Source organism: Ambystoma mexicanum, chromosome 7p (assembly GCF_040938575.1).
Source record: "Ambystoma mexicanum isolate Mex_15411 chromosome 7p, UKY_AmexF1_1, whole genome shotgun sequence".
Taxonomy (NCBI): Eukaryota; Metazoa; Chordata; class Amphibia; order Caudata; family Ambystomatidae; genus Ambystoma; species Ambystoma mexicanum.
Window position 1 is genome coordinate 221,331,084 of NC_090939.1, and position 27,486 is coordinate 221,358,569.

At 46.9% G+C, this 27,486-nt stretch overlaps 1 protein-coding gene across 2 annotated transcripts in view; it reads right to left on the minus strand.

Annotated features, from left to right (window-relative positions):
* TTC3 (tetratricopeptide repeat domain 3) overlaps positions 1-27,486 on the minus strand; it is a 2,698,168-nt gene that overhangs the window by 1,143,728 nt on the left and 1,526,954 nt on the right. For both annotated transcript variants that reach the window (XM_069636090.1, XM_069636092.1), the window contains exon 28: positions 9,844-10,113. In XM_069636090.1, the coding sequence (XP_069492191.1) occupies positions 9,844-10,113 (270 nt within the window). The remainder of the gene's footprint in view (positions 1-9,843; positions 10,114-27,486) is intronic.

A 27,486-nucleotide genomic window follows, 5' to 3' on the forward strand; every position in this document is an offset into this window, starting at 1 on the left:
GCAAAACATTGCCTGTTAATTAGATGGCATAGCACAACCACTCTATGTGGGTAAGTTTATTCAACTCACTGTGTAGCTGTACAGCGTTATGTGTACTGGTGACTTAGTACGGAGTGTTGATGGCGGATACACCTGAAACGGGGTAGAAATATAGATATGTAAATATAAACATCTTGGTCAAGATAGGACAAAGTTCAAAACACGTGGGTAAGAGAAGAAAACACCTCACCTTGTCATGAGACGTGTCTAGATGACTACCAGGAGTGTCATAATAATGGGAGATAAAGTACCACGAGTAGTAGTGAGGCACGAGTGATTGTATCATGCCGTTTAAGGTATTAGGTTAGTGCAGTGTCAGGTGTCCAAAGATAGCACTGACAAAAACGGTCGGGTTGGCAACTCATCAGGGTAAACAGGGCAATTGGTGTAAACAAAAGTGATACTCGAAATTACCAAAAGAGCATCGTACTTAGTTAAAATAATTCAAGATCGAGTGTTCCGACAGACGACAATACGAACGTCTGTTAGGAAAAAGCTTCAACAGTATCCCAACGGCGTGTTTAAGGCTGCAGTGCTCATCGAGTATAGTGAAAAAGCTTGCCGCGGGTGACGCTGTGAAAACACTGAGAGCCCAGGCCAGATTACAGACTGCTTACCATATGTTGAGGCTCTGGAGAGGCGCGGCAGGTAATGGAGAATCGGGCAGGACCGCTCAAAGCGACGTGCTCGGTGCTCAGGGGAGGAGCGCTATAAATGCAGTGAGAGAGTGTGGGTACGATTGGGCGTGTACAACGTAGGACGTCACAAAGGTAAACAAAGATCGCAGGGACTACGCGTCCTGCGTTAAAATAAGTCTGCCATGATGTAACTGTGTCGAAAAATCCGGTGGCAGTGAAAAAAAATGAAAAAATGTAAATATGATTAGAGCCTGAATGGAAACAAGATCATAAAGGTAAATCTAATATCCAGTGGGTACATGGTCATATAAGGATTGAAAATACGTCCCTCTGAACAGAATCCTAAATGGGGAACGGGTCGCCAACTTACTTATGTCAAACCAATTAGTAAAAATGGGCATAAAAATAGAGGGTGACTCTAGTAACTAGCATTAAGTAAATGAGCAAAAGCAGAACCCAGATGTGTGTCAGAAAGCAACACGTAATGCGTATGTAATGCATAGACGGCCTAAGTAATGGAATCGGACACTGTTTCTCAACAGTGGGTCAAAAACACACTCCAATCTATATTTTCCTTAAGACCCAACACATGACTTTTCGTAAGAAAAATAATTTTTTGCTCTTGTACACTAAGCCTGGGTTTACTGTTTCCATTATCTAAGTGACCACTTTTCATTATAACAGCCCATCTCAATTCTTCAGGTTTATGGCCCACACTGTTAAAATGGCCTACTAGGGGTGCATTTAATGTATTAGTTCTGATACAACTTTTGTGTTCACCCATTCTAACCTTTATTTTTCTTTCCGTTCTACCAATATACAGTCTGTCGCAAGGCCACCAGATTCCATATACAACCATATTGGTATTACAGTTGCTGAAAGATCTCTGCTCCCACAGTTTAGGTAATTCTAAATCTCGATTTGGTCCTTTTAGTTTGTGCACAGCAGCTGCATGAACCACACGGACTATGTCCAGTTGGTTTTGGTAAACCCCATTGTTCGGTGAGTGTAGTTTGATTTACTTTGGTGAGGATATCATTTCTTGATGTTAGCTCCTTAAGATTCTTACTCCTCTTAAATGCACACTGCACACTTGGGTTAAGTGGATAGTCAGCTTCTTCTAGAATGTGCCAATTGCTCTTGATCATTTTGGAGATTTCATTAGTCAATGGATTAAAAGTACTCACAAAGACTAGGCTGTCGTCTGGAGCATTTTTTTGTCTGTACTCCATAAGTGACTCTCTATTGTTATTAGTGGCGCTTTTGCGGGATGACTTCACAACTTTCTTCGGGTAGCCTCTTTTGATTAGGTTCTCTTGCAGTTGGTTGGCTTCATGTACAAAATCTTCCTTATTAATGCTATTCCTCTTTAATCTGAGGAATTGCCCAAACAGTACATTTTGTCTGCACCTTCTCTTATCGTACTGTGGTTATCCAGGTGGGGTCCGAGTTCCACCATCAAGCAGCAGCAGCACCCCCTCTACTGCACTTTATGCGGTCACTGCACCAAATTAATTTGGGGGAGCCATTATGTGGGGCAAGGAGCTGGTCCTGAGAGCCCCTGCGTCTTCTATGGGGGCCCCTGGAGCTAGGTCTGGTACCTCGATTCCACTGCTCCGCTCACCCTCCAAGCCAAAAGACTGACTGCTCCAACTCCATCCAGCGAACATCAAAAAACAGGTACTCCACAAAGTTGAGCCACTGTGCATGACAACTCAGAACTCTTCTAAAGTGACTTTGTGGGTTGTTACCTGCCATTTTCCCTGTACTCTTCTGAGGTTCAGGGAGTTCTAGGGCAAGAACTGGAATATGAGCACTAACCTGTGATTTCTAACTCATTTCTGAAGCCATACCCTCCACGCTTGTAAATTTGAATAGTGTGACAGGGCCTGCTTGCAGGACCAATCAGGGGAGGAATGGGGACCAACCCTCCTCACCGTTCAGCGGTGCCTAAATTAGGGCAGGACCACTCCCAAACCCCTCCTTATTGGTTGGTATGGAGGTGGTGGGGCTGCTGAAGACGACCGTCAGAGCCCACAAGTGAGCAGGCCATAAGCTGCAGACCTTCCGGGACCCTAGCAGGTACCATGGGAGAATCACAGCCACACATTATAGAAAGGGGCGAGCCTTACTAGCCCTTATGAGCCCCCCCCCCCCAAGCCCTTCCCCAATCACACCCCCTCAAGGAAGGCAAGTTAGGCAGCCGTTCCTGGGAGGGTTTTTTAAAGGGAAGCCTGGTGTGTGTGTATGTGTGTATTTGGTGGGTTAGTTGGGTTGAGGACAGGAGGTGGTGGTGGTGGATATCTGAGAAATCAGAGGAGGCGAGAGCGACAGGAGTGCAGAGGCTATTAGAGAGAGGAGGGTCTGTGGAGTGTTTGTGTGCATGAATGCGAGGAGTAGAGCGGGAGTAGCGGAGTGGTAATAGTGGCAGAGGAAGTAGTAGTTGAGAGTAGAGCTATTAAGTAGTGGGAGTAGCAAGTTCAAGGGAGGTAGTAAGTAGTTTTAACGGCTGTGAAGAATAAGATTAGGAGGGAAGACAGGTAACAGAGTGATAGTGTTAATAACATAGTAGGATTAGTAGTAGAGGGTAAGTAGTAACGAAAGAACAGCAAGAGGCAAGGAAGCAGAATAAGAGAAATGAGGAAAGGAAATAGAGGTATCGACAGGAATCAGTAGACACTGCAGGGATCGAAATTGAGTGCAGCTGGGAGCTATTTAGCTCCTGGTTCCAGCCTAGGAGAGCCTGGCTAGTTTAACAGCAACAGGGGCTACTTTTCGCTCCCGGGGCACTTGGTGCCTTACAAACATGCTTATGTGACATTAACTGTGAGTGTTTGAGAATGCTAATAAAGACGACTTAGGACACATCTAGTACACCTTTATAAAAAGTTACAGTGTGCATCTCATGTGAAAAGGATAGATTTGCAGTGTGCTGGTTTACCGCTCCAGGTTCCCAAGCAGTAGCTACTGCCTACTGGATAATGTCCGACACCCAGGAGGTGGTTTTAGCTCCTGTTCATCGAATCTTAATCTCGAACCCTGAGACAGAGTTGAGAAGTAAGACCAAAAGGTGGAGGAGGTTAGGCGGAGTGAGAGATCGGAGGGACAGTAGGACGACGGGAGAACAACATCTAAAGCCAGTGTAGTGAAGGGTCAAGTAAGACCATGTATGAGAGACGAGACAGACAACCCCCTAGAACACAAAACTGGCTCGGCCAGGCAAAGACTAAAGGTAAGCTAATCCAACGCATCCAGACCTTTCCTATCTACGGACAGTTGCCTTACTATAGCTCGAGCCACCGTAGGTTCGAGGCTTGACTACTGTAATGCCCTTTTTGCAGGTCCCACGAAAACAGCATTCGGAAAAAGTAGGTTATTCACAACAACGTACTTGGAGCAGCTCTGAATATCCCCAAAGCTGAAACATTTGACTGCAGCAAGAAAAAAAGCCCACGGGCTCCCGGTTCGTGAATGGATTTTTTTCAAAACACTTTCCATCACACAAATGGTAGTCCAAGAATGCCCCTCCATACTCATCTCAAAAATTCATAAAAGAATCCTCCTCCAGACCCACAAGGGCAGCTTATGTCCACCGCATCACCCAGCCCACATTTAAATGGGCCAGAGCTAGAGGCTCTAGCTACCCGTCCATTGCAGCCAAACATTGGAACCTTCTTCCGCCTACCCTGCAAGCAGAACATTCTTATTGGACATTCCAGAGAGCTCTAAAAACATTGATGTTCACCTAATATCAACGACCAATTACCTCTTACACCTTGGGGGTACTGCAAAACTGACAATCCGGGTGCTGGAATCACTCGATCTGTAATATAATGCTTGTACTATCATGAAAGTAACTTGTCATGTAACAATGCCTTGATGCCTCAGGGCTTAGCATGCTCTATAAATGTAAAAATAAATACATTGTTATATTTGGAGAATAAAGACCATTGGAACGTATTCCTTTATCTGGAGTGGTTCTTTGTCGGGGCCACCCGGTCACAAAACTGTCACAGTTTATTTGTAATAACAATTTTACCCTGGAGTGAATTGCAGTGGTAACTGTCTAAAAATAATAGCTGAATTTTATGGGGGCCTGTGTTTAAAAAAAAATGTGTTTCAATTGTTGGCATTGGCCTTAAGGGTCTGTATACTCATCCGTGGTAAATGTCTGGTTCCCTTTTCCTGCCAGCCCTGGTCTTTGTGTATTGCATGCCTAGCACCAATTAATAGACCTACAATATAAAATAGGAGCGGGTTGTGTCTTGTTGGACAATGTACTGTACTTTGGGTAACACTAGGATTTGTAACTGTTAGAATGTCTTGTTCCTGCTCCCCGTGGCCCCATTTGTTTACTTTACTTTAATAAATGTATATAGCGCGGCCACTGACCCAGAGGCTTCAGGGCGCTAGACATCGAGGACAGGATACAAACACTCAGGAACTGTACAAAAACAAAATATGAGCACAGTTAACAACCAGAGAGGTGCGTGCCTTTCTGTAGATCAAGCATAGACTAATTGAACATTTGCTATTGGACACCTACACCCTTCCTGAAAGTGCAGCCTAATCTCACTGCCATACTACCCTACCCCTTTCTTTAAGAGGGGTTTGGCTATTATTTTGGCTGGGTGCTTTTGCCCCACCCTAGGGTTAGTAATTGTACAAAAACTGCATCAACAGTTTGATCATCAGTGGTGAGGAATCATATTACTTAGAAGACTGAAATCGCGCACAAGCGTCTAGAGAACTTTACTTCATGTACACTATTTTCTAGAAAAACAAAAACATTACGTATCTCTTGGTAATGGTCTTTCTGATGGATGTGCCTCCCACAGATCCTCATGTTTAAATGTTCTATCTTAAGAGACAGCTATCCTGAGAAACCTTTTTTTTGCCACCAGCTGGCACAGAACGCCTCTGCCTAGCACTGATGTGCATTTAACACATGACAGGGCTTTGGGGCCCTTATATATAGATTCACTGCACTGAATAACCTCAGTTTCACAATTCCCTAGCACCCAGCAGCTAAGGGACCGTAGACTGACAAGGTGAACAAGCTATCCACCAAGAGCGGCAGGTTGGAAGGCAATGAAAAAGCTGTAGGAGGAACATCCATCGAAAGAACATTACAGGGAAGAAAATAATGTGTTCTTCACATGTATTCCTTCGTCCCAAAGATTACTCATCTTTGATAAACTACCACTGCAGTAGGCAAATCTGAAGGAAGGTTAGATGACATCACCTACACTAGAAAACTCTGGAGGGCTGCTCAACCAAAGCGAGTGTCTTGACCCGACAGGGTATCCAGATAGTAACGTTAGGCAAACATATGAAGCAAAGCCAAAAGTAGCTGCTTTACATATGTACATATGTAGAAATTGGAAACCGGTTTTAGCAGGGAGAATGTGGTGCCAAGACTCTGGTAGAATGAGCCCTGAGACCATCAGGCACATCCTTACCTGCCAGATCATAGCATGCAGTAAGTCACCTTGAAAGGGTCGGTTTAGTAACAGCACTGCCAGCACGAACACCAGCATAACCCACAAAGAGCTGGTAATCTTTCCTGACCATCCATCATCTGAGACACGTAGCAGCAGAGGGCCCACACCGGGTCCAGCAGATGGAATCATTCCTCCTTCTTAGAAGGGTGATGTGAAGAGGGAGAAACGCAGGAAAATGCATCCTCTCCTAGAGGTGATAATCCCACATAACTTGAGACAGGAAGGGTGACCTTACTCTCAAAGGCACCTTCACCTTGGAAAACACCCTGTAGGGAGGTTTAACAGATAATTCCAGGAGCTCCATTAACCATCTTGCTGAAGTGATGCCACAAGCAAAATCACTTGAAAGGTGAGCAACCTTAACTAACAAGAATACACAGGCTCAAATGGAGCTCCCAAAAGCAAAATGAGGATGAAAAGTCCCACCAAGGAACAACAAACGGGTTAAGGGGGAACAGGTGGCACAAAACCTGCAAAAACTGGGTAACTGAATACTGTGGAAAAAAGGTGTCCTCTGAAAGACTGAAATGGACCCCATCTACACCTTCACAGTGCCAATTTGCAGGCCTTTATGGTCCAAAGAAAGCAGGAAATCCACACAAAAGTAGGACACATGAAAGGGCATTGACTTATCTCCTGAAACCAAGAAGAGTACTTAAGCCACCGGCAGGCATTAATGGAAGGCCCAGCCCAAGTGGAAGTCCAAGACTGCTCCAAGGAATTGGAGGAATGGGACAGTAACACATGGGAAATCTTGTAAGTTCAATGCAAAGCCCAAACTGTGTAAAAGACTGCATGTGAGGTACATATGTTCCGAAGGTTTAGTGGAGACCCTGGATATGCAGAATAAAGACCAAACAGCAGGACAGGTAGTAGGCATCAGAAACCATGCAGTTCAGGTACTTCCTGTACTTGGGATGGATTGGCACATGGAAGTAGGAGTCCTGATGATTCAGGGACAGCAGCCAGTCCCTCAACCTGAGGACCTAGAGGATCTGGGCCAGGAAAACCATCCTTTTATTTGTCCATGCACATGTAAGGTCAACAGCCTCAAATCCACGATGAGACCGAGGCCTCGGTCTGTCTTCAGGACTAGAAAATAAAGACCATCTCTGCTCTCGTTCCGAGTGAGCCACCACCTCAATGGCACCCTTTGGCAGAAGCTGACAGGCCTTCTCCAATAGGTGGAGGGTCCCTAGGCCAGGAAGGAGGGTCATATGGAGGGCAAGAACCATATTGAATGACTTAGCGTCCGAGGTGGTCCCACTCCTCAGCAAAATTAGACAACCTCCCTTCCACAGGAGATTAAAGAATAAACTTCAATTTACATTGTTTGATACTGGATGATGGTGTGCCAGCAGTGGGGGCTGCAAAACCACCTCTGACTTTAGCCTGACAGTGGCGAACGTTCTGCAGTTGCTTGCCAGGTTACTGTTTAGGTGACGAGCATGGGTGATTCCACAGTGTACCAAGTCTGTCACCACTGGGTCAAAAGGTATGACAATTCCCCTGGCACTTTGTTGAGGAAGCTCATAAGGTCATACTGCTGCATAGGTTTGGTCGAGGGCCTGAGCCCCAATGCCTTCACCACTTTCTGGCGAAAAGCAGCACTGGCGTGATCTTATGGTGAAGTTTCCACAATATCAAAAATCGGAGATGTGTGCCCGGCTTGCATCCCGGAATTCAGCAGCCAGCACTGAAAAGTCTGGCTCATTAAATATCTACTCCTCTAGGGGTCGATCTTGGGTCGTTCCTGAAGGCTCCAGGCCAAAGGGCACAGAATCCCCCTTGTGACCATAAACGATTGCATCATATAAACAGAGCATGCTCGAGGGCGATGCACACCAGTCCATTTTCCGATAATGGGAGCAAGTCCGCCCCACTCGGCATTGAGCCCCCAATATAAGCATCTCAGAGATCCTTGTGCTCGACTTCAGCACTAAAGCGCTGCACGCAGTTTTATTTTTCGAGCTGGGATCCGAACCTTCTGCCAGATGGATGCTGCCTCTTCTCAGAACACTTTCCGGACTTTAGCAGTGAGGTGGAACTTACTTACCCCATCAGGGTCTAGGTCAAGGTTGTTTTCGCTGCTTTTCAAAACATTTCAAGCATCTTTTGTCTGAATATCTCCCAATCTTCAGCTGAAGAGGAGGCTGTGGAACATTTCGCTTTTTTTGAGAAGCCTTGGGAGTTGCTACCTTTTGTGTCCAGAAGACAAGGAGTGATGTGACCCACTCCTGGAGTGTGGTCTATTGTGATGTTTTTTATGGGCTGCCATATGACCTTCCATGTCCCATGATCTTTCTCGGGTGTGGGAAAGTTCTAGCACACTTTCCTACTCCAAAGATTAGACTCAGGAAGGAGCTTCTCCAGACTTTGCTGGGGAGAGGCATGGGTGACCTAAGGCCACCTTTGCTCTATACTACACCAAGACATTGTGGTTGGCCCCAGACACTAAATATGCTTCTTTCATTATTGTACCTTGTTTTTATACTGTAAAGCGCTTTAGATTAAAGCGCTACATAAACTCAATGAACATAAACAAACATTTGCATGCTGTGTGGATAATCCATCGATATCCCCCAAGTACAGCGCCTGCACTGCTTGAAAGCTGATGTTTTTGTAACGCAGCAAACAATAAGTTATGACAACAAATAAGTGACGCAAAAAACAATCTAAGAAGAGTGTCCCCAGTACAGTGTGCTGAGCAAGCAGAAAAAAGGGAGCACAGATTTATATGGAATGTGGTGTGACCTATATGGAGACTGGGTACAACCACTTCTTGAGGCAAGGAGTCGACTGTTGAGGAGCCTCTGCAGTGATGCATATCGCGCCACCTGCTGGGGAACACTTTTTGTTGCCAGATGTGCTGTCCTGGGAATACAGATCCAAGACTAGGAATCAGTCAAAGGAATGAATCAATTCGATATTAAATTACCTTTATTACGAAGCCAAATGTTTGCCAAAACTTGAAGGCATTCTTCACATCATGGGTCGCAACGCACAAAGCAAATATTACAATTATCCAAAGTTTGCTTTATAACATCTGTTAAAAGTTTACAAAAACGGACAGAAAAAACGTGGAGATACGAAAACAAGGATGCCAAAGTAAAATAATGTATTAAGTAGGGGTAAAAGGCTGGAAAAAATAAATATATAAAAACAGTCCTTTCCACCAAACCTGTTTCACAATAACAGAGTAGGTGAAAAAATAACTTTAGGATTCCAAAAGAACACACACCTAAGTGCCCCCCTCTAAACCAGCCATCATTGGTGTTGAAAGCAGTCTAGTGGTATACAGTCAAACATCTAGCAGAATGGAAACAGCTCAAACTGCCTAAAAGAAAGGTCATATGAAAAACAGGGATTTCAAACAAAACAGAAAATCACAAACTGACTTCCCTTTACTATTTAGAATAGTGATAACAGTGATTTTCTCAGGGACCTCAGCTAGAGAAACTTGGTCTCAACGCAAAATAATGCACATTTAAACGTGTAACTGACCATTATGTACTCAATGTTTAAAGGTCTGCTCCCATTCCCTAGTGAAGTCATTCAATGTTCCAATGCATTATAAGGGAGAAACTCATGAGCACTACGGGCAGAAGTATTCAGCATAAAAACGTTCAATTAACTTGTAAATGCACAAATGTTTTGCTTACCCATTACAGTAAAAAACCTATCCAAGGCTTGATGCAGGACCGGGCACAGGAAGCGTTCTTTATGCTCCTCTAAAAGCCACACTAGACAGCGAGCTTTGTCCGGTGATGCTTCACTGAAATACTTTGTTGCTACTTCTACTTTGCAGCTGGGGATCGGTGACTTCAGTTTGTTACCATAGGTTTCATTCCACAGACTGCAAAGTGACCCAAGGTCAAGCTTCTGCAAACAATCGCCATAATGGGTAAGAAAAACTTCTGCAGCCAAAAGACCTGAAAGGAAATGTTCAGTAAAATCAAAAACAGAGGTTTTGGGAAGTTTCTAACGACTGCTACATTTTTGCTACATTACACTGCAATTGCAAGATTAACATGAGCAAGTGATCAGAAAGGAAGACATTAGTAGAACCAATTATATCGAACGGAGAATGAAACTAAATGCAGTCTATATCAATTAAGTACAAATCCTCTTCCCCACCATCCAGCAACATGATCAAAGAAGCACGTGGCCCAGAATGACCATAAGTAACAGTATTAATTACTGTTTCAGTAACCACCACTAGAAGACGATCAACAACAAGAATGAAAAACAAGCCACCCAGAGAGGATTGTGCTCGATGCCTCTGATACAATACAATGGGCTTTCATGCATCGGGGTCATTTACTGAGGACCAAAAGCTTATAAATGAACCCACCTAATTTATGAAAAAAAAATAGGTGAAACAAACCCATTTGTTCTAATATTATCTGGCTCTTCTTTGCTGTTCCAGACATTGCCATTATTTTGAATCTAAAAATCCAGATTCACATTCTGGAAAATGTTCCTGTCTCAGTGGAAAAGTACTAGTTCAGGAGAATAGTCCGATTGATGACCGACATGATGGCAACCCTAAGGTAAGGAACAGACTACCCACTGCACGTTACCCTCAAGGCTGGAGGTTGATGAACCAACAATTTGGCTTCACAATAAGGTATCCTTATTTTGTAATTGAGAACTTGAAATAAATAACAAAATATTATTCCGTAGACGATGGGCTGCTACAGAGATGTCCAAATGGAGGTGCATAATGTTGGTTTGTGTACCAAATACCTTTTGGGTATTGAGTGATAAAGTTGATTAGAGTGGAAACAATCACACACAAGAGAAACCTTGAATTGACTTTTGAAGAGTGAGATTAGGTTGCGGTTCCGTGGTTTATAAAAATGAACAGGGCTTATAAGCAAGCACTATAAAGCCGCTTCAGGCGCTGTGATGATTAACAGGATCTCACCACTTCTCCCCAGGGGGAAGCGCTTCCCTATTAGGCTAGAGAGATGAGGCCGCTACCCAACAGTCTCCCTAAGGATGGTGGAAAGCGGTACATCACAAGGAGAGACTCCAATCAAGGGGATAAGGACTCCCGTTCCGTGAAGCAACTCCCCAATCCTCTTGTCCTTGCAACCATAAAAACGTAAAGTCTGCAGAGAGCCCAACTGAAAATACTACTGTGTGTTACTGCAACATTCCCTCCCTTCCTTCCTTGAGACTTGACACCGCTGAAACAAGGAAGAATGATGGCACACCTTTTTCTAAGAGTCCTGGGAAGAGGTGGCCACGAGGAAGCATGCAGAGTGCCTCATTGAAACTGTTAGGCAGAAACCTGTGCAGTTCCCTTAGGGACCACTGCAAAAGATTTAGGACTACAGGTGGTTGGCAGTAAACCCAATTGGTAGCAGTCTGTACCACCCGGATTTACCTGGTAGCTGTGGCTGAGCAGTCAGACCCCTCTCAAGATGAGTTAGGCAGTATGCAGAGTATACACAATAGGTACAGAGACACAGTAGTGCACGCAAACACTGACCAGAGCTTTGACATAATGGAATACCCTGCAAAAGAACATAAATGTTTTTAGAAAAAAGTGACTGTGTATGAAACCAATTACTTGATTAGTGGGTTTGCTTCTATTAATAGCTGACCTTATCAATATGCTCCATATAGTAACCCAATACAGCCCCAGCCCATGGGTAAATTAGGAATCAAGTACTTCCCACTATGCGTTAGTCCCATCAAGACTATAGGATAACAAAGAAATATGGAAAAATGCGTGTTATGCTGAAGTGATCGCAAAAAGAGAAAAGAACATGCAATTGTTTCAACTCATTCTTTTGATTAAATAAAAGATGATTTCAGCTCCTCACCAGGGGCTAGTTGAAATTCTGAAATGTACTATGAATCCATCTTCCTTGCCTAATGATCTTCATGCAGTGCTCGAACTAACACACCGTCTTGTGTCAGATTCACCAACAGCATTTAGCGCTGTGCATGAGTCAACAGACGGCTATCCTTGATGCTGTAACGGACTTCTGTCTCTCGCAATTCCCAGCACACCCCTTTGCGTTGGATAGAAGCAAAACGGGATGTCATTGCAAAAACCAGCAGTAACGTGCAGCCTGCATAGAGCAGTAATAGCTTGTGGATCACATGTGGCTCAACCTGACACATTGCAGTTTCCCCACTTACCGTAAACACTGCAAGTCCAGTCACAGATTCGATGTAGTCTGCTAAAGGTCTGGTGTCTTAGAGAGTAATCTGTAGCTATGCCTTATTATATGGATTTGGATGGCTGAAAAACTGTAAACATTTAACAAAGTTCCACAGAGGTGCATGCAGTATTTATCTCCAACTGGTGGGTGCTCTATAGAGGGGTTCCGTGACCCAGGCACCGAATTACAAACTGCCAGCATACAGGCATCAACTTGGTGGTTGAACATCCCACTTGATGTTCTCCCTGAATGTAAAGGATGATGACGTGGATAGAAACAGGAGGACCCAGACATACCCTCAGTTCCTCATTCAGACCCTCAGCGTGGGTTTAAATATCCACTGCTGCTCTTACAATAATTTTTTTTTTGCAATTGCCACTGCCTCCCTGCAATATCAAAAAGACAGATTTTTGTGTATAGCGGCAGGCCGTACAATTTCCACAAGGGTGGTGTGATGAATCCTGTGTAGTCATCACTGATCGCCAGTCTAAGATCTCCTCCCATGTGGGTGCTGATCCTGACCCTGGGGGTGGTATTATGAGGGAGGATCACATGTAAGGATATGGCGGTCGGGAATCATCAGAAGAGAAGCAGTATTGTTCCCTTCCATCTGAAGAATACCCTATAATTCATAGATTCCTAATGGCATGCTATCATTACACTAATCCTTCCAGTGGCAAAACCCCAATACATCCTTTTGACAGACACCCTCGGCATGATACCATTCATACTTCAAATATATATAATACTAAATTAATATATTTTTCTGACAATCTTAATTTGAACAAAGATCCAAAATAATACAGATTTACAATACAGCTTTAGAAAGTCTAAACCTCCTTTGGACTCCAGAACAGACCTATAGAACTGGCATCAGGAAGATGAGAAAGGAGTAAATGTGGAGCAGAAAACATACCAAGCTAAATGTGTAGACAAGTTGTTGTAATATCAAGCAGCTGTGCAGGACATTTAAATAATTAATAGTTACTCACCGTAGTGACTAGTACTCTTAGTCCATAGTCCCCTTTCCTCCATACTGCATGTGCGTCCCTCGCTTGTGACAGGAGACAACCTTTTACCACCAGAAAAAAACCTTCTTCCCCTTTAAATTTAGAGACGCGGTGGGCAGATGCGGCCCTATGATCATTTGCTCCCCTGACTCCACCCACCGGTGCCACTCCTCAGTCCCCATTGCTGCGTCAAGAATATTAAACATTGCCTAATGACACCAGTATTATTAGGGGGGAGGATGGTGGGACGTATGGAGGAACGGGGACTATGGACTAAGACTACGTTAGTCGCTACAGTGAGTAACTTGTAATTACTCTTACGACCCTTCCCCTTTCCTTCATACTGCATGGGCGATTAGAACTGAATGTAGCCCCAGGGTGGAGAGGAGAACCTCCTTAAGCGAACAAGTTCCTTAGAACCGCCTGTCCATAAACTGTGTCTGTTTTAGGGCCGGCGTCCAAACAGTAGTGCTTACAGAAAGCCAAAGGGGTGGCCCAGGGGGCTGCCTTGCTGATGACCACGGGAACTGCCGCTGGAATGCGACGGCTGTGGCCTTGCCTCTGACAGCGTGGGCGTGCACATTAGCTGGAAGTGGTTTGTGCTGCCCCTCATAAGCCTCCTTGATGGCCGAAACCATCCACCTTGCTATAGAGGCTTTGGATGCCTTTTAACCAGGCCTTCACCCCCCAAAGATTACAAACAGAGCGAATGACTTGAGGAAGCCCTTAGTCCTGTCCAGATAGAATTTCAGCACACGTCTGACATCCAGCCAGTGCAAGACCCTGTGAGCATCGTCCATAGGGTAGGCAAAAAACGTAATTAGGACTATCTCCTTGTTCAGATGGAAAGCGAAGGCTACCTTGGGTAGGAACGCAGGTTGTGTTCTCAGGACCATCTTATCCTTGTGAAAAAAAGGATAGGGTTTTGAAGCCACCAACACCTGGATTTCGCCCACCAACAGAGCCGTTTTAATTTGTATTTTATTTATAAAGCGCCTTACGCCAAAGCGCTGAACATCAAAACAACATGATACATAAAACAATAACAGTGGAAGCAACATATAATAATGAATCAGTCCAACAAAACAGTGAGAAGAGCAATTAAACTGGAGGGAAGAGGGGAAACTTAGCAGTAGACTGAGAGGGAGAGGGAGGGGGGAGGAGAAGAAAGGGGAAAAGGAAGGGGAAAAGGATGAGTGTGGGGAGGAGGGGGAGAGGAAGGAGATGATCAAGGGGAGAGAGGAAGGAGGGGGGCCAGGAGGGGGGAGGGGTTTCATGGTGGAGAATGGAGAAAGATTTAAGGGATGTGCGGAATGAGGAGAAGGAAGGAATAGAGCAGATAGAGAGAGGTAAGGAGTTCCAGTGCAAGGGGGCAAGGAGCTGGAAGGAACGGAAGCGGGAGGTGGCACAGGGGGATGGAGGGATGATGAGAAGGAATGGTCAGAAGAACGAAGGGAGCAGAAGGGAGTGTAGAAAGAGAGGAGAGAAGAAAGATAAGGGGTAGCAAGACCATGGTGAGATTTAAAGACTAGGCAGAGGAAGTGAAATTTAAGTTGGGAGTGAAAGGGGAGCCAGCCAAGGGAGGAAAGGGAAGCAGAGATGGAGTCACAGGAGGAGAGGAGACAGAGGGTACGGACAGCAGAATGGTAGATAGATTTGAGGGGGGCGAGATGGGAATTAGGTAGTCCAAAGAGTAAGGAGGATCAGTAGAAGAGGCGAGAGAAGATAAGGGAGGAGATTAGAAGTTTAGTAGCATGGAAGGTGAATGAGGGTGGACTTTGCGAATGTTAAAGAGGTGGAAGCGACAGGATCGAGAGGTGAGAGAGATATGGTAGGAAAAAGAGAGAGAGGAGTCAAAGTGAATTCCTAAATTGCGAGCGTGTGCAGAGATAGGGAGATTAGGAGGAGGAAAGTGAATGAAAGGTGGAGGAGAGGGCGGGGGAATAGAAATGGAGAGGAAGAATAAGACTTCAGTCTTGTCAGTGTTGAGAGAGACAAAGCGGCGGGACATCCAGTTTTTAATAGAGGAAAGACAGGAAGAGAGTTTTAGGTGGAGGTCGGGAGAGAAGGAAGAGAAGGAAAGGAAGAGCTGAGTATCATCAGCATAGAAATGGTGGGAAATGCCGAACGAGGAGATAACGGGCAAGGAGGCAGGTGTAGCGTGAGAAAAGGAAAGGGCCAAGCAATGGTAACCAGACTGATGTCCGCAGATACCATTGGCTTGAATGGTTTGTCGCCAAGGCGCCCAACACTACATTGAGGTCCCACAAAGGGTGTGGCTTCTTGATTGAAGGGAAGAGCCTGGTGAGGCCCGTCAAATGTCGCTTGACCACCGGCTTGGAAGGAGAAAACTCTCTCCTCCGAATTTCTGTAGGCCCCTATTGCCACCAGATCGGTGCGGCATGTATCGACCAGCACGCCTGAGTGGGCAAGGTGTGCAGAGACCGGAGAATACATCATCCAACGTGCACGTAAGTGGGTCTATCTCCTTAGAGTCGGCCCAGTGACAGAACATAAACCATTTACTCTTGTACTGGTTCCTAGTAGCCTTGCTCCTAGCGCCCTGAATGATTTCTTGGTTACCCGTGATAGGCCCAGATGTTTCAGCTAGACCTGCTCAGGAACCACACTGCAAGGGCTAACTTCTGTGGGGCGGGGTGGCTGACCCTGCCCCCTGTTGAGCCAGGCGATTAGATGAGCTGGGCCCAGCGGCAGGTGATTTGGAGGCCTGTCCGAGAGGCTGAGAAGCTCCGAGAACCTGGGTCTCGCGGGCCACCACAGAGCTATCAGAATGATGCTGAGGTGACACGAATCCTTTATCTTGCAGAGCACCCTGTGGAACAGGGGTGTAGGAAGGAAGGCATACGCTGTCATGCCGCTCCACAATCTGAAAGGCGTCACCCAGGGAGCCGGGGCCCTGTCAGGACGCAAACTGCTGGCACTTCCTGTTGTCCCAACAGGCAAAGAGAGCCACCTGAGGATGCCCCCATCTACTGAAGACCGCCAGCAGCACCTGATCGTTCAATTGCCACTCGTAATTGTCTGCTCCCAGGCTGCTCAGCCTGTCTGCTTCCAGGTTGGACTCCCCCGGAAGTTGGATGGCTCTCAGGTAGATGGTGTTCTCCAGGGCTCAGTCCCACATGCTGACCGCTAGGTTGCACAGTGGAGGGGACCTGGTACCACCCTGCTTGTTGATATAGTACATGCTGGTGGAGTTGTCCTTCTGGATGAGGACGACCTTGCCCCCAATGAGCGGAATGAACGCTTTGAGAGATAGCCAGATGGCTTTCAGCTCCAGCCAGTTGATATGCGACTCCTGCTCTTGCAGGGTCCAGACTCCGTGGACACTCTGGTTGTCCAAAGTGGCCCCGCAGCCCACCAGGGACAAATCCGTAGTAATGGTGACCTGCGGGCCGGCTGCCAGAAGGGCCTGCCCATCCGCAGGTTGTAGTCTCTGGACCACCATGTGAGGTCCGGTTGTAGAAACAGCGGAATGCTGGCCAGCCCCGCTCCCGATTCCATTAGGCTGTGAAGTGCAGCTGCAATCTTCACATCTTGGTTCTCATGTAGGGTACAGCCAGTAGGACCGCTGCCATGATGCCTAAAAAGTGATGGTACCACCAGGCCATGGTCACTTCTCATGTGAGGAAGTGAGTAGTGGCCCTCCTGATGGCCCTGACCTTGTCCTCTGAGGGGAAAACTCTCGGAGCTTTTGTCCCATAAGAGGCTCAGAAAGGTCAGGCACTGCGTAGGCTGTAGCTGAGCTGAGATATCTTGAGGTTGACCGAAAACCCCAGCTCATGGAGTGTGATCATAAGGGTGGAGGAAGTGTGATGAACCACCTCCAGGTATGGGTAGACGTGGTGGCCCTGAGCCCTGAGGAGGGCTGCCAGTGTATTCATGAGCATGGTGAATACCCTGGGGGCTGAATTGAGGCCGAAGGGTAGCACATTGTATTTGAGGTGGCAGCTCATGATCCTGAATTTTAGGAAGGAGCGTTGCGGCTGCCAAATCAGGACGTGTAGGATAAGCGTCCTTCAGATCCAGGGAGCACATCCAGTCTTCCCTGGACAATGTCTCTGCAATTAGTGCTGGCGTAACCATCTATAATTTTTGGAGAGGGAGGCAGAGGTTGAGGGTGGAAAGGTCCAACACAACTCTCAGGCGAGCCTAGTGGTTCTTTTGTATGGTGAAAAACCTGGAATAGAAGCCCAATCCTCACTGGGACTTCTTCCACGGCCTGGCTCTCGACAAGCAACCGAACTTCGACCAACAGAGTTGCTGTCCCGGGGAAGAGCGCGTGGTATTACATGGCCGAAGCCAAAACCAGGAGCACTGGTGAAATCAGTCTGTTCCCGTCGACATGGAAAATGTGACTGGGGAGTTGCGCTGGTGGGCGGAGTCAGGGAGCGCATGCTCCCATGGCCGTGCCCCTGCATGCCTCCAAATATAAAGGGGAACATTTTTTCTGGTGAAAAAGGTTCTGTCTCCCGTCCCTAGCTAGGGACGCCCATGCAATATGGAGGAAAGGGGTCGGGACGTAAGAGTATGGCGTGTTCGAAATTGGAGGGAGAGGAGAAGAGAGTTACAGAGCGGGCACTGCAGAAAGAAGAACCGAAGGCACACGCACACAATCGGGCTATGCTGAAAGAGGTAGGCACTTCCTACCGGAAAGGAGAGAGACCGGGAGCATCATAATGTATGCCGACGGGAGACAGCAGATGAGCCGGCAGCAATGGAGAGGCTGTCGGGGACCGTGGTAAAGTTGAGGAGCAACAATTCCAGTGGCAAGTGAAGAAGAAGCCGGCAAGAGAACCACAGAGCAGGGAGTGGTTTCTCGCAGCACTGACTGCGCCGCAGCTAGAAGTCACAGGTCTGAAACACCAGCAAACACTGGTGAGTCTGCCCAAGAGTACTGGGAGTCCCAGATTGTACCGACAAAGACTGAATTTTCCCACGTCTCCATATACGAGATGCTGATATGGGGCAAAGCTAGAGTAAATGTTGGCCTGAGCAAATGAACTTTAATGAAGCAATTGAATGGCAAGATCTGTACAAATCTTCATATATGGGGAAGGTTATATTATATATGATATGATATGGCATTCATAACGCGCCCAAAGTGTTTCAAGGCGCGACGAGGCATGTGTCTGGAAACGGAGGGAGACAAAAAGAATGATCCTACCATGCCAGATGACATTGAGATCGCACAAGTGCAGGGGTGGGGGAAGTGCAGAGGGAAAGGGGAGGGGATAGTGAAGTACATAGGATAACAGTAAGATAATAAATAAAGACAATAAATAAAAGTGCAGCCAACAGGTAGCAAGTGCAAGGGTAAGTGCAGCCATCAGGTGTCGTGCTAGTCTGGGCTGTAGGGGTACCTAACAGTCCCCGAGTGCAAGGGTTGCCAGGGGGGCAGTGCAGGTGAGCAACTGGCGGGGAGGGGACCTGGGCCAGAGATCAGGGGGTAGTCAGGTAACCAGTACAGTTTAAGATTCAATCAGGAGATCAGCAAGGGAGAGGAGGTGTGAAAGCAAAAGCAAAGAGGAAGGGCTTGAGGTGTTTCTGGAACCGGAGGGGGTTCTCCTCAAGTGTGTAGTACCCAAAATCCCTCACCCGCCGAGGTCCCTCTGATTGTATTTTTTCTGCCATGAGGGAGCCCAGGGCTATAGTGAGTGTTAGGACAGTTTTTCTTAAGCCAAGGGCTTAGTAAAACCATTCTACTGAGGCAGTACAAGACTCCACTCTTAGTATAAGGCTGTACCACCCGAGTTCGGGGTAGCGGAGACAGAGCAGCCAGCAGCTTATCTTAGGAGGGAGAGAGGGCAGTCGAAGCAGTACAAGTGAAAATTGTAATACAAATGATCCAAAGAAACGCTGAAACACTATGCATTGTAAAAATAAAGGATTTATTTAAATACAGGTAGGCCCAGATAAAACTAGGGGTTAAGTAAGTTCTAACACATTATATAAAATCACAATATAAAACACAACACTATACTTGAAGGTACACAGACCCAAGTATAAGCCTTATTTGGAACACCTAACAGTAGTTCTAGGGAAGTCAAAACCTTGTTATACACATTTAGTATAGGCCAAGCCTATTCTTTGGGCGTAAAAGACCAATGGTTACTTTCAGATTACTTTTGGTAATACAAGGGCAGTAGGCCCTTCCAGTTGTACAGTGACTCTTGGAACAAATCACAAACAGTCAACTGGACAATATACCTTTTTTGGTGAATAGTGAAACACTTATTCTAGGTGCAGTAGAAACCTAATGAAGTAATACACAATTACAGATGCTTTGGAAATCAGAGAACCCCATATTGAGTTAAGCAATAACTCTGGTAACTTGTTTTGGATGGCTCACAGCTAACGCAAGGCAAGTAAAACCCACTTTAACTTCACAAGGAAGGGGAAAGTAAAACCCAATGTCACACTTTACTGAATAGTTATTCTAGGTAGGCAACAACCTAATGTAGACTTATTAAGGACAGGCTAGCAGCAAGTCAGGGGAAGCAAGACCCAGTTGGGGGACACCCATACAGTTATCCTAACAGGACTAACCTGGTGATACCAACACTTGGAGGACACTCATACAATTACCCTTCAGGAATAATCTGGTAAAACCAACACATTACTTTTGTAAAGAGGCACAACCTAATCACAGGAGAGTAAAATACCTTTACATCTACTTTCTTTTAGATTGGTAAAACAGTGGCTAAGGAAGAAAATATGTTAGCCATACTTTTAAGAATAGTGCATGACACATTCAAGATCAGTAAGAACTTTTGTAACTGTTCACTCTGAGAATTATAGTTACCCACCAACTCTTTACAAGTAAGTAAAACACTTGATTTCTTTTCTAGGCAGAAGTCCCAATCCCTTCAAAGTCTTTCCTTTATTCATAGAGCATGAGTGTTCTCAGTGGCAGAAGGGGGGGGGGGGGGTCACTAGGACAAGTGACCAACAGGCAGTGTTAGAATAAGTTCTTTAGTAGCAAAAGTCAGAGTTTCCTTAGGAAAACTGGCAAACAGGTGAGCATTTTACTTCTAGGGTTAGAAGAGGGTCCAGGGGCTTCACAGAAGACACCCCAGCAGGATTCTAGCAGTGGGACTGGGTGCACTGGATGAGGGACCTCCCAATCACAGAAAACACCCCAGGACTACACAGAAATCCCAACAGGCTTAAGGTAAGTATATACTCAAGCCAACACAGTACCTCAGCAATGAAGAAGAGATTGCAGCAGGAGAACTTCAGGGACTGCAGCCAGATACCCGGTCAGTGGATTCCTTGTCCTTGAGACTGAACACAAGACCTCAGAAGGGACTTTGCAGCAGGGATCGATGAAGAAGGCTCAAGGCAAGATTTCCCTCACGGCTGAATGTGGTTCTGTGGATTTGGTGCCTTTTCAAGGAGCACAGAAGAAGACAGAAAATCACAGTTGAATTCTCGCCGTTTAAAAGGTCCAGCACTCTTGTGAGGGGACTTTTCAGACTCGATTCGTGTCTCTGGAGATACACCAGGATGCCCACGAAGTTTCAGCGAGATTCGGAAAACCGTGCACCGCACAATGGCTGGAGGCCCCAGGGTATTGGGGTATTGCAAGAACGCAAGGTCACAGCACTCCTTGGGATGGCTCAAAATGCAGGTCTTCTTGAGTCTAATTGGTCTCACCAGGCTCTGGGTTCGGGTCGTCGTTTTCGGAGACCCCAGGTCGATTGGAAGGAAGGGCTGCAGCAGGCTCCGGTTACACAGCAGGCTCTCAGGTCGCTGGAAATCATTCCTGCCGCTTTTCCTTCGTCATCCTCTTCAGTTTTTTGTTCCAGTGGTCGACATGACTTCAGCTTCCAGGTTTCCAGTAGTTATCAGGAACTTCAGCACAACCTCTGCATTCTCTCCCCGCATTTTGCAATATAGGGGCGTCTGGTTGTCCAATGAGGATAGCCAGCCCCCCCCACTGGGATTTGTCCCAGTTGAAGGAAGGCGTAAGACAAAGGAGGGGGAAGTTTTGGACTCCTCCCCCACTTCCTGTGCTTACAGACTGACTGGAGCCTGGGCATGGTGTCCAGGGGACTCCTGCCAAAGAAAACAAACAAAGGAATTTCCCGCTCTGGATGTCAGGGGAAGGAACAAGAAACGACAAGAAACACTAAAATGGCAGAAAAAGAAGACATTGGCCATTTTGGCAAAATGAGCACCCTTAGGTGACTTTACTGCAGCTGTGATTACAGCTTGCGGTAAATGTGCACCAAATTAGTAAAAGGCATCACTGTCACCAGCTATTAAAGGTAAGCTTGTCACTGTAACAGAATTGTTAGAGTTTTAATGTGAAAGGGGATATCTCCCCAGCACTTCACAGGGTGTGCTGGTTTCACAGAATAAAATGTAAAAGAGATCCAAAGGTCCTTTCTACCCTTAGGAACTGTTGTTCACTCAAGGTTAGCACAAGGAAGTTAAATGGGGAGCCCTTAGGGCAACTCAGCAACAACAGGCACTTATTGCCACTAAGTTGTTAGACATGGTAACTTTAAAAAGACACTATGGAGAGTCTTAAAAATGACACCCATAAAAAGAGTTAAAGATTAGGTGAGTGTGGAAAAAGGTTCTCACTCACTGAGGTATTAATGAAAAATATCCCACTAGAAAAGCAAAAGGTTCTGGAGTTGAACCAGGAAAGGAAGATTTACCAGCTCTGTGGAAATCTTACCTAACAGTGAATGAGTACATAAAGAGAGAAAGTAGTAAGACGTCTATGTTCCTTCCACCCCGAGCGGGGAGGTAGGGAGGGCGCATGTGAATCTAAGCAGACACAACCATCAGAAATGCTATTATGGTAAGTAATGCATGTCTTTGATGCTTGTTAGTCTGCTTAGAATCGCATGCTGTGCCTAGACTAGCGAGCAGTACTCGGAGTTGGAGGTGGGTTGTGAGAAGGAACAGTAGAGAAAATATGTCTTAGTACTGCTTGTCCCACCTGAGAATCAGACCTAGAATGAGGGTTTAGGCAACAGTGTTTTGTAAAGGTGTGTACAGAACTCCAGGTTGCCGCTTTGCAAATGGACTCAAGAGGACCATTTGCAATGAATGCTAAGGATGCCCCAGTGCCACGAGTAGAGTGTGCTCCAGGCTTGAAGGGCAGTTCTCTTTTAGCAAGAGTGTAACATAGTGTGATGCATTTGACAATCCACCTTGAGATAGCGGATTTAGATACCGGATCCCCTTCTCTACCAGCTGCCGCCAAAACAAAGAATTGTTTAGGTCTTTCTTAGTGGTTTAGTTCTTTCCAGGTAAAACCTGCGCACGTCCAGTGTGTGTAGGCTTCTTTCGGCCATGTAAGTAGGGTTCTGGAAGAAAGTGGGTAGTTCGATTGATTGGTTTACATAGAACTTCGATTAATTTAGGCGCAAACCTGGGATGTGTGCGCAGAACTACCTTATCTTTGTGGACTGTAACAAAGGGGTCTATAACAGAAAGAGCCTGTAGTTCGCTAACTCTTTTGATAGAAGTGATAGCCACTGGGAAGGCTGTCTTATAAGTCCGGTCTTTCAGACTTGCTTTATGCATAGGCTCAAAGGGAGCTCCCATGAGCCTGGTCAAAACCACATTCAGATCCCATCCAGGGGCTGGGTGAGAGATGGGAGGATAAATCCTCTTAACCCCTCCCATAAAGGCTTTAATCACCGGTATTTTCCAACACAATACCTTTTGTTGGGATGTGGTGTAGGCTAACAGAGCAGCCAGATGAACCTTTAGGGAATTGAAGACTAACCCAGTGTCCAAAAGATGGTTAGGTACAGCACAATGTGTGAGGGTGAGCAATCGATGGGATTGACGCCCTTGGAATTGCGCCAGATGACAAAACGTTTCCATTTGCTGGCATAGCAATAATGTGTATTAGGTTTTCTCGCTTCCCTGAGTATGTCCATGCACCTCTGAAGGAGTTGCAGGTGTCCAAACTATGATCTCAGGAGCCATGCTGCTGAATTCAGAGTTTGTGGGCAGGGGTGTAGGGTCTCCCCCCTGTCCTGAGACAACATGTTGTACGGGCAGGGCAGATTGACTGGTGGGGAGAGGGACATTTCCAGTTGAGCGAACCAGGGTTGGCGGGCCCACATGGGGGCCACCAGTATCATAACTGGTTCCTGGTGCATCTTGAGCACTATCTTGCTGAGAAGGGGAGTCGGGGGGGGGGGGAAGCGTAGACAAATTTCCCCGACCAAGTTATCCAGGGACCGTTCCCCTTGGATCGGTTCTGGGGGTACCTGGAGGCGAAGTCTTGGCATTGGGTGTTCTCCTGAGTAACGAACAGGTCGATCTCTGGGAAACCCATTCTGCGAAGACGTTGGACACAATGTCTTCGAGCAGTCGGCATTCATATTCTTCAGGCAGAGGGAAATCTGGTGAAATATGGTTGGACGCTACTTGAGGGGACCACACTCCGTGCGCTGTCTGCTGAAGCAGATGAGCCCCCCACCCCATGAGAGATGCGTCTGTCGTGAGAGTGGCTTCCACTGCAGGGGTGGTGAAGGTCTTCCCCTTCAAGAGGTTTTCTCTTGACCACCACTGCATAGAAAGAACAAGGTCTGGCGAGACAACTAACAGATCTTCCCATTGTCCGCTGGCCTGACACCACTGGCTGTTGAGCCACTCTTGCATGGGACGCATGCGCAAGCCGCGCATGGGGAACCAAGTATATGCATGATGCCATCATCCCTAGCAAATGCACGGCTTTGTGTACCGTCACCTCCCGACTGGCTACATATTGAGGAATCTTGAGAAAGCATGTTCTGAACCCTCTTGCTGGAGGGGAGGACGAGACCGTCTTCCGTCTCAATTAGAGCCCCCAGAAATTGTTTTACTTGACTGGGGACTAAACTGGATTTCTTTTCGTTGATTGAGAAACCCAGGCTGAAGAGATCTACTGTTTTTTGGGTTTTTGAAAAACAAACATCGAACAAGTCCCAGTGATGAGCCAGTCGTCGAGGTAAGGGTAAACTGGGACTGATGGTCTGAGCAGGTGTGCAGCTGCCACTGCCAGGACTTTGGTAAACACCCTTGGTGCCGAGGCGATGCCGAAAAGGAGTACCTTGAATTGGTAATGTCTGTCCTGGATCATGAACCTTAGATATTTTCTGTGCGCTGGAAATATTGAAATATGAAAGTATGCATCTTTCATGTCCAATATTGCCATGAAGTCCCCTTGTTTCAGCAATGGGATCACCTCCTGCAGTGTTACCATGCAAAACTTCTGGGGTTTTATAAACTTGTTCGCTGAGTGCAGGTCTAGAACAGGGCGCATGGCGAGATCCTTTTTGGGTACAAGGAAGTACACAGAATAAATACCCTTGTTTACCTGAAGAATAGGGACGGCTTCTATGGCGTCCTTTCCCAGTAGTGCTTCCACCTCTTGGATCACGATATCCAGATGATCTGGTGAAAGGCGGAGTGAGCGCGGCGCTCTGAACTGTGGAGGTTGGGAGAATTACACGCAGTAACCGCGGGCGACCGTCTTTAAGACCCACTGGTCGGAAGTTATCCCCTCCCATGCCCTGAGGAAAGATGTTAATCGCCCGCCGACCGGGGTGACATGGGAGGGGACCTGGACTTGGTGGTCATTTCTGACCAGAGGCTGTGGCTCCTCTGGGATTGGGGCCTCTGCCTCTACCTTTGTTGCGTTTCTGACCCCTTGAGGGGTAGTAAGTGGGGCTTCCAGATGTTTGATTTGTGATGAAGTTACCCGTGCCGTAGTTGTTTTGACCAGCACAGGCTTGCCCTCGGGAGGACCGCTGAGAGTTATTAACCCTCTGGGAGGAGGGCTTCTGTGTGATTTGATGCAGAGACCTTATAGTGTCATGCTCCTCCTTAGCTGTCTCCAAAGCCTTATCCACTGCTTGCCCGAAGAGGTTTGTCTCCTCAATGGTGTTATTAATGAGGGAGGCCCGAGTCTCAGGTCTAAATCCTGATGTACGCAGCCAAGCGTGTCTTTTCAGTAGGGTCCCTTGAGCAAGAGACCTCCCTGCAGTTTCCGCAGTATCCAGGGTGCTCACCACATTCTGGTTAACTAGTCTTCCCTCCGTTACAATGGCGAGAAGCTTTGATTTGACGGGTTCGGGAACCTCTTGGAGGCCTTCCTGGAGCAAATTCCATTGGGCATCAGCATAGCTTGCTAATAGAGTAGTATTATTAGCAACCCGCATAGTGTATGCAGCTGCTGACATGACACGTTTGCCCAGGGCATATAGTCGCTTAGACTCCTTGTCCGGTGGTGATTCTCCCGTGGCAAGGGGTACCCCTGCCCTCTTTCGAGTGGTAGTCACTACCAGTGAATCTGGGATGATGTGCCCTTTGATGTATAGAGGGTCGGAAGGAGAAGGTCGAAATAATTTTTCGACTCTCGGGTTCACTGCCCGTGTTTGAGCAGGTGACACAAAAGAGGGAGCTCCCTGTCTCTTAACAGAGTTAAGGAGGGGGATGGATTGACTCGCCAGAGGTTTTTCCTTAAATCCTGCTCAGGTACCGCCTCTTGAGTGGCCATTTTAAATTATTCATCTGCTTTTTTCAACATGGAGTTGAATGCCATTTGGTCATCTGCAGGAGAGGCCTGGCGAGCCGGGGTGGACGGAGGAGAGTCTAGGCACAAAACATCAGAGTCCTGATCTTACTGTGTCCATGGGTCCCGACTTTCCTGCTGGGTTTCCTCCCAGTTGTCTGCAGTATCCTGTTGGTCCTCCTCATAGTTCTGCAGAAAAGAAGCTTCTTCTTCGTTATAGATGTCTCTATATGTATCCATCTGGGCCACGTCTTCCTGTTGGAAAACATGAGACTGATCTTCCTGAATTTGGAGGTTAGGTCTACCCGAGCCCTTTTCGGGGGAGGATGATCAGAAGAACTGATAATCTGCTCCAGCCAATCCATACACCCTTCGACTTTTTCAGTAGTCCATTTAGAGGACCCAAACGGACCTACGTGAGGAGAGACGACGTTCCCCGCACTGCAGCGTCGAAAGGAGTCTCTCAGGGTGTTGGAGAGAGGCTCTCGATTATCCTCGTAAGCGTCATCAGAATCGGGAACCCAATTCGCCAAAAAAATTCCGCGTCTTGTCCCATAACCTTAGGCGGAACCGGAGTAAGGCCCACCGTCGCCATAATTCTTCCGATGCTGCTCTCGATAGTCGCTGAATCATCGTGAGACAAAGGCTCCAGTGATTTATCGGCAGGTGTAGTTCCGCGGCGCAAGAGGGCCTAGCGGTCGGTTTTCCATGTAGAGGCCTAGCCGTAGTTTTCAGACCTACTGAGCCCTTAGAGACCGTCGAAGCGTCGGGCTCCCGCACTTCGATGCGTGGAGGTTTTGGAGTAGTGCCCTTAGCTGATTTAGATTGCCCAGTCGCAAAATGCTGTTGCGGATGCAGTGAAGGCTTTGGATCTGAACAATCCGAGGGAACCAGCGTAATTTTCGACGGCCCTGTTGGCGCTTTTGCCTTTTTCGACGAAGACGTCGAAATCGGCGTAGGGGTTGTGTGCTTAGTGCGATGCGCTTGAACGCCCCTGTCGCCGGGTGTTGTCCCTGTAGCAAGACCAGAGTGCATGGGTGAGGGGAAAAGTGCAAGGAAGGGGGTAGAAGTGGAAAGTGCGGAGCAAAAGGAGAACAGAATAAATAATTAAAAAATTATAAAAACAACAAAAGTGATAGCCAGCAAGTGGCAAGTGCTGAGTTTAAGGCAGCAGAGAGGGTAGGTCAGATAAAAGTGGTGTGGGGGGCAGGGGGTGGGCAGGGACTGTATGGTTACAGAATATAGACCCCAGTGCAAGGGGTGGCCCAAAGGCAGTGCGGGAGGGTAGCAGGGTGAGCAGAAACCTGAGCCCGGAAGACAGAGGGTGGCCAGGTGCACAGTGCCAAGAGAGAACAGATCCGCAGGGGAGAAGGGGGGCGAAGGCAGAAGCAAAGAGGAAGGTCTTGAGGTGCTTCCGGAACCAGGGATGGTTCTCCTCAAGTTTTAGAGTGGCAGGGAGGCCCCAGCCGAAGACAGATGCACCAGAGAGGAAAGAAGGATCCGCTCTGGCTTGCCTGTACTTCCCAGTGAAACTGGCATTCACGGGGGGATGGCGTGCAA